The 7,775-nt window shown below is 43.5% G+C and overlaps 1 protein-coding gene across 1 annotated transcript; it reads left to right on the top strand.

The window, feature by feature from the left end:
• Window positions 1–2,065: 2,065 nt before the first annotated feature.
• On the top strand, window positions 2,066–3,183 carry LOC103707142 (ethylene-responsive transcription factor 12-like). The gene has a single exon (XM_008791526.4). The coding sequence runs from the start codon at window positions 2,488–2,490 to the stop codon at window positions 2,983–2,985; it is 498 nt and encodes a 165-aa protein (XP_008789748.1). The 5' UTR covers window positions 2,066–2,487; the 3' UTR covers window positions 2,986–3,183.
• The last annotated feature ends 4,592 nt before the right edge of the window (window positions 3,184–7,775 follow it).

Here is a 7,775-nt window from a genome sequence, read left to right as displayed (position 1 = left end):
AACATAGAAGAAGGACGCCACCATCAAGAGACCACTGAGATATCAAAATTTAAATAAAACTCTAAGAAAAATATTTTTCTCCATCTCTCTTTGCCTCCCTCCAGAAATGCCACGGAACCCACTGTCTTGCACCACTTAAAATACCCCCTTTTATAATAACTCAAGAGAACTCTGCTATTCATAGTAAGTCCAAGAGAGCACTGCCTCTCGGTTCAGTGTGGGGTTCAAGGAATAGAATCTTAAGCAAACTCGTCCTTTTCCCTATGTTGCATGCGAGAGAAGCCAAAACCCAACATGGAGAGGGTGGACATCGAGCAGTTCTCAAGCATCGCACAGCATCTTGATATTGTACAAATAATATACTTTTGCCCGAACATACTTTAGTCGTTCATGGGGAGGCATCTTCTGTAAGCTAATTTTGCTATACATTCCTTCATGGTTTGCTATGCTTACAGAGGCTTCAACTACGTGAGAGGCATTCCTAGTTTGGCGTCCATTTAAGGGAGTCACCCGAGCACATACTGGCTCTGATAGTTGAAGTTTCAAGTGCACCGTGTACTCGAATCCCACCGATCATGTAATCCAAATGCTTCTCATGAGCATCTCCTCTCATGTCAAACATCGCATGCTAACGCCCCAATAACTTCATTAAAGTAAGCATCACCATACATGCGACTCGCCACACATCATGCACCTAAAAGAAACCTAATAATATAATTCAATGTCAAAAGCTGGCCAGCCATAATGAGAGAATCCAATGTCTAATCACGTCCTCACCAAAGAAAATAATAAAAAAATAAAAATCTGAATACGTATAATAATAACGCAATGGTTTCATGCCACTTCGGCTAATAATACCTCTATCGTTTATGGCTATAAATAGACCATCAAGATTAGATCGGGTTAAAATATTATGCACCGGATCAAGAATGGACCGGCGTTGCTTTAAGGGCTCCCGCAGACGAGCCAAAACACCAAGGGGGTTGAAGACCGAGGCTTATGGGCTAAAGCTTTTCTCACCGAAAGAATGATTGCTGTCTCCGTTCGGTGAGCACCAACGAGCAACGCGGTCGATGACGGAAGCTCTCTACTCTACATCATTCGGTGGATAATAGAAAAATGCAGGATCTTTTAAGTTGTGCATATCCATCGAAAGATAAATTAAGTCATAGATTGAGTTGCTATCTATGTGACTTAATATTTTGGAGAAATTTTTTGGACTTGTCAAGAGGTTCCTTTCGCACCATTGTGTCAGGTTCTTGTTTTTGATTTAGTTGGCTGCATTTATATTAGAAGAAAATAAAAAAAATAATACTGTGGATAAACTAAAAACTAATAAATAATTATATTAACAGTCTCAAAAGGGTACACGTAGAGATTCGCTCCGGATCCCGGAGATCAAAGTGGGCCAAACCCACTCCGTAAACCCGATAGGGCATCCAGCGTACAGCCAAAGTCCAACATGCGGCGTAGCGTACACGCGTGCATCCCGTGCGCTTCCACCCACACCTCGTCTCGTACCCCATAAACATCGCATCTCCTTCTCCTTTCCCCTCCTCCCCTCGCAATAACATGCACGGCTCCAGCGAATCCAACAAAGAAAATCTGGGTCTTGCCACGTGCCATGAAGTTGGAAAAGTAATTGGTGTACGGTGTTGTGGTATTGCTTTGAGGGTGGTTTTGTCCCAACCACCGACTCCGCCGTCCGCGAAACGGAGGCGTTGAGGGTTGAAGGAAGAATGGGAGGGGCGCCTTCACTCGTCACGCTGCCGGGCTGCTCCCCGCCCCACGACACGACACCGCTGCCCTCCACGTGGGCGTCGGCCAGACAGCAGAACCCCGAGACCCAGAGTCACTGACCGCTCGACACGAAGCAACCCAATCCTCCCCCCCTCCATTTACTACTGCTGCTGCTGCCGCCAGTGTTACAGCGAGTCATTTCCTTGCTTTATTCCGTTCGCTTTATCTGACAACTGACGAGAGAAAGAGAGAGAGAGAGAGAGAGAGAGAGAGGGGGGGGGGGGCCAAAAGAAAAAAAGTATATAAAAAGAAGAAGCAGAGGGAAGGGAGCGAGGGAAAATGATGGCAGGCGCCGCTCGTCAGGCCGTACAGCAGGTGGGGTGTGGTAGGGCTGACGTCACGGACTCAGGGTGGGGCTCGGGCGGGTCACATGAGCGCGCCTGCGCGTCTCTACTCGTGGCTTTAGACAGAGAGAAGATTAGACTTTAGAGAGAAGAGGGTGAGGCCAAATAGAAGGCGACCGAGGCTCTTTTCCCCTATCCCGTCTCCTCACTTTGAAAGTCGCCCACCACCGTTGCTGCCAACAGGGAACAGGCCCCACCTTATGATTTATTTTATTATATACATACACTTCTTCTACCGCGAGTCTCCTTATCTCCTTGTCTTCTTGCTTCCTCTCTCTCTCTCTCTCTCTCTCTCTCTCTCTGTTTTTTTTATATTTTTTCTTCCCCTCCTTCAAGCAAACAGATGGGGAGTCGAGGAGACGGACACTACCGGGGGGTCCGGAAGAGGCCGTGGGGGAGGTACGCGGCGGAGATACGGGACCCGTGGAAGAAGACGAGGGTGTGGCTGGGGACCTTCGACACCCCCGAGGAGGCCGCGCTCGCCTACGACCAGGCAGCCCGCTCCCTCCGCGGCGACAAAGCCAAGACCAACTTCTCCCTCCCCTCGCCCCCGCCGCCCCACCTTAGCCTGGACCTCAACCTCCCCTGCCACCTCTGGATGGGCCCTCCGCCGCCGCCGCCACCTCCGCCGCAGGCCGCGGCGATGGGGTCTCGCCCGCCGTCGACCATATTGATGCTGGGAGGGTTCGGGGGCGGCGGGGATCGCCAGCCGGGAATGGGAAGTAAGCCCGAGCAGGAGTCGCCAGCGGCGGCGTCCGCGTCCTTCTTCGGCGCAGTGGCAAGAGGTCTACCCTTTGATCTCAACGAGCCGCCGCCGGCCTCGTCCATCTTGTTCGGTTGAACTACCCGCCGCTGCTCTATAGCGTCCGCTCATGCCGTGCTGCTAGTTTCCTCTTCTTTCTGTTTCTAGCTATTTTCTTTCTTTTCCCCCCCTTTTTTTTATTTTGTGGCCTCAGTGGGGTCTACTATTATAGAGTAGCAATCAACGTTCGGCTATGGTGTATATAATATTTTCTAATATAAAAATTTTCTCATGAAAGCCTTGTCTTTGTTTCTTTTGTGAGATGATATGAAAGTATGGAGTAAGCTTTTAGAAAAGCGTTGCACTAGTACGCTACATGCATGGCCGAAAGTCGGAAATTTTTATCCACCACGCTGTGTCGTTTGCTGGAGAACAAAAAGGAGCCGCGAAGCGGCGGGCGGCAATGCGTAAATAGAGACATCGCTCGGCCATCGGCCAGGGGGCTCTAAATTTTAATGCCGCCGCGGCTACTGATACTTTTAGACGGACGGCCTTCATTTTCTTGCCAGTGGTACACGGGCAACGCGCATGTCGGCTAGCGGATCATTTACGCCGTGCATGTGAGCGGAAACGGGCCGAACGGTTTTGCTTGATGGCACTATGACGTGGATAGGTGGGCGATAGCTAACCGTGAATCATGCCTTCATCTCACTCATATCCCAATTGGTAGCTGCGGGAGTCATAACCATTGGTATTTCCCTTGATGTAACGGGATCAAATTGCGATTCAACTTGTGCAAAATTTAGATTTTGGATCCGTAACTTAAGTCTGGAATATCCATTTTAATACCAATACACCGCTGGGAGTGAAATTCCATTGTATTCGAGGAGTTAAGAATTTGCTGAAATTTTCGATCGCAGGAGGGGCAGATCTAAATATAGTACTAAACTTCTTCCTTTTTTTAAGGTTTTAACCATGGCAAAGTTAAGGAGCTTCTACTCTGCACCCATCCTAAAACCACATTTTTTCTGTATTCTCGTCTATCCATACAACCTTAACGTTTCTATTTCTCATCATGTGACGTATTGGGGAGGTTCTCCTAGCCCATCCCACATAATACTGGATGTCAATATGTAAATAATAATTGATAACATAGCAAATAATCATTGTTATCTCTCAGTTTTTTTAATTTTTATTATTTGATTGTTATGTTGATTGTAACAATAAATCACAGAGTCAAGATTCTATGTGCCTACATATAAAAATATTTTTATTTATTTTCTTAAGAATTAGTATATGATATACTTAAGAACTGACCACATCTGATATGGTAGACCAGCCAATGAGAGCTCGTCATGAACTTTTGATCAACAAAGCCGCCCAAATGGTAGACCCTAGAGGGGTAAAAAGACCATTTCAAATTTCAAACTCTTCTCCTAGCCGGCGATAGCTCGACCATGATCATGAATGATTTTCAAAACTGTATTACAAATAAGCAAATGTGCAAGCAAAATTTCTTGCACGTGATCTTCAGACGTGCAATTGGTTACCAAACAAAACTGATCTGCGCATTTGAATTTTTCTATGTAAAAGTGCTCCCAAGGGATCCTTTAGATAAGTACTCTTGAGGTCTTGAGCTCTTTATGCCCATATACTGCCACTTTGCTGCTCTTGCAACATCTTCACTATTTTCTAAAAGTCCATCTTACTCAGACATTGAGAGCGTCCCTCATAGGACGATCTCTAGTAAGAGAACTTCCTATTTTTGCTATTTCAGATCGGTTCCAGTGTCTAAGTGAAAATCTGAATAAGTTCTACGCTCTCCTATACCACCTCAAAAGTGACCATAATTAAAGCCATCACTGTCCAAATGCAACAGCCACTGAACGACCACCCTGGAGAGGGATTGTGATCTTTGGCTAACTTTTACAGTCTAAGCAGCTGACTGTCCAAGCACTCTAGTAGCTTAGTTAGCTTGGCACTTTAGTCAGATCAATTCCTACTAGCAACGGTATCCACTTGAAAGCATTTAGGTGCCAATGCATTTGAGTCCATTCTGGCCTCTCTCTCTCTCTCTCTCTCTCTCTCTCTCTCTCTCTCTCTCTCTCTCTATATATATATATATATATATATATATATATATATATATATATATATTATTGACTCTTGATGATCAAGACTGACCAGATCTTTGGCCGGGTCGTTGAATCAACTCGATTCGGCTCACTTTCAAGTCAAGTCCAGTTTTTCAAGCTTTTAAACTACGGATTAATTCAACAACAAAGCCGAAGTGGTCAACTGATCAAGCTCTAAAAGTCTCGACGATTAAACCAAGGAGCTGCCAGGAATTGAAAAGTTAGGGGTATTTTGAGAGAAGACCATCCTTTGGCACAGCTCATTGTATATGAACTCTTCAACAAAAAAAAAAAGAAAAAAAAAATCAGTTCGAGTGGTTGCTTAACAATGAAATATCTGGAATTAATTTTTCCATTAATTGTCATCGATCGCCAGTTTTTACAACAAAACAACATTTAAAATATTAGATGGGGCATCGATCTATTTATCTATCAAGACATATACATGAATAGATATGCATTTATGCACATACACCCTTTAGAAAGATGTAATTCAGCTTTTACAAAGGTTGGTTGGTAGGTCCATATTGGCACCTGGAGTTATGCGAACACGTAATTATTCAAGAGTCCATGGATATTTGATGGAACGCGTGCACTTAGAAAGCCTTTACTTGAAGAAAATTATGGATATCATTTTAATAAATCAAACGGGAAAAATACATGGTGGTTTCAAAGTCCAGCACTATAAATTAACACATCAAGAAGGACGGTAGGATCGCTCATCACGTGGACGGTCACCTCAACCCAACCGGCCCCGGTCGAACGATTCCTTTCCATCATCCGATTCGCCGACAAGTGTCGACACGCCGACAAGTGTCGACACGCGACCGGCGGCCCAGGTTTGCGCAGGAGATCCAGGTCCAAGCTCGCGCCCCGTCGGTTGGACCGTCCTCAGCCTAGGCCTGGGTTCGGGTGACCCGCCCAATTCCTGTCACTAGGTAAATCGGGCCATCGGAATCACTGCGGAACTGACGGTGTTCTGAAATTATTCTGTAACAAAGTTGGATGGATGGGGTCAATGGCCACCGCAATTGCCATCTTTCAGTTCTGGACATGTTATGCCAAGCTTTGATGATTTAGCTAATGGTTGAAGAAAAATCTTAAAGAGAATAGGACTATTGTATATTTTTTTACGTCAGATTTTGTGCAAGCATTTTCTTAACAGTACTACTTACAAAAAAGGGAAAAAGAATCCCTTAAAGATGAATATGAGGATTATGAGTTTATGTCATGGGCTTATGCTCCATCCTCTGTTCCTCTTCTTCAATTTTCTCAACAATTTTTCCTCAAAAATGTCCTAGTGGCTTAGATATCTACTGTTAGTCTATAATATGTAGCAAAAGTTGTCATTACATCCATTATGATTTTATTTGTTTATTAATTTACTCTTTGAAAACTATTTACCTTGATCTAGTATTAGCAAATGGGTAAAAAATAGTTCGTTATGTTATTCTTGTAGTGTTTTGTTTTAGTGTTGCCCTACCTATTACTAGATTTTGGGGTGACTCGAGAAAAAAAAGAAAAAATGTATTTAATTCTACATGTAAACCCTAACCGTCCCACCTGTCTAGGACAAAGCCTTAAAAAATAAGGCTTTTTTTTTTCTTTTTTTCTTGTGTGCACGTGCACGCTCTCTCAAGTCATTGCATTGCCACCAAGATGGTTGATGGGGTGTAGAGTTCGATTGCATGTGGCTATAATGGAAAATCTTGAATTATTGAATTTTAATGGTTAATTGTGATATGTTAGCAATCTATAATGGTATCTTGATCGGTGTCACAAAGTCTAAACGGGTCGAGAGAATGCTTAGCCAAATAAAAATTAAAATGATAGGAAAGAGGACATAGCTTGGTTTTCTTTGCTGGAGTTCTTCAAATTTTATGTTTAATTCTAAAATTACGGGACCAGCAACTTTAAGATCTGTAATGAGTAACGACCGATGGCCATGGATAAATGTAAGGCTCGTGATTCAAGCAAAAATGTAGTTAGGGATATCTTGAGAATTGAAAATTTGGGAAGTCAATATATTTTACATAATAGTAAGATGAATGTGTCGATCTCAAATGAATGTTACACTTTGCTCCAACATATACTAATAATAAATTCATATTGAATTATTGATGAGATATGGATTCGTCAACTTGTGACTAACCAGACCATCCAACCAGACTAGCTGACTAATAATAGCGATCAAGTCGGCCGACCAGTAATAATGAACCAAGTGTCCTTGATTGGAAGCATATTGAAGATGATTAAAACCCATTAAGAGGGGCAATTACAACTCCGCACACTCATGAGACGCTTGTTGGGACGGTTACAGCTCATTTCGCATGCCGGACAACTATTGCATATCTGAACGATTATCACACGTTTGATAGTTACAGTATGCCCACTCTTTTAAGATAATGATTTTATGCCCATTCTCCAATATATAGAGGGACCGAGGAACCTCTAGTTGCATTTTTCTCTCTCTCTAACTCTATTCTATATAGCTCTTTCAGACCTCCAATTTTTTTCAAACCTCAGTCTGACTTTGGCACCAGAAAATCTTCAGCCGAATTAAGTCCGATAGCCTTCGGTGCTTTCTCTCCTATTTAGGTCCGAGCAGAAGCCATCCACTTGCAATGATTGACCAATTCTTCCAACTCCCATCTCATCGGATTTTGCACGCATCATCCAAATTAGTACATTGGTACTTTTGCCAATAGTCACGGGGGCTTGGATAGAATGGCTCAACAAAATCCACAACGAAAT

Source organism: Phoenix dactylifera, chromosome 4 (assembly GCF_009389715.1).
Source record: "Phoenix dactylifera cultivar Barhee BC4 chromosome 4, palm_55x_up_171113_PBpolish2nd_filt_p, whole genome shotgun sequence".
Classification (NCBI taxonomy): Eukaryota; Viridiplantae; Streptophyta; class Magnoliopsida; order Arecales; family Arecaceae; genus Phoenix; species Phoenix dactylifera.
This window is presented reverse-complemented; position numbering and strand designations above follow the sequence as displayed.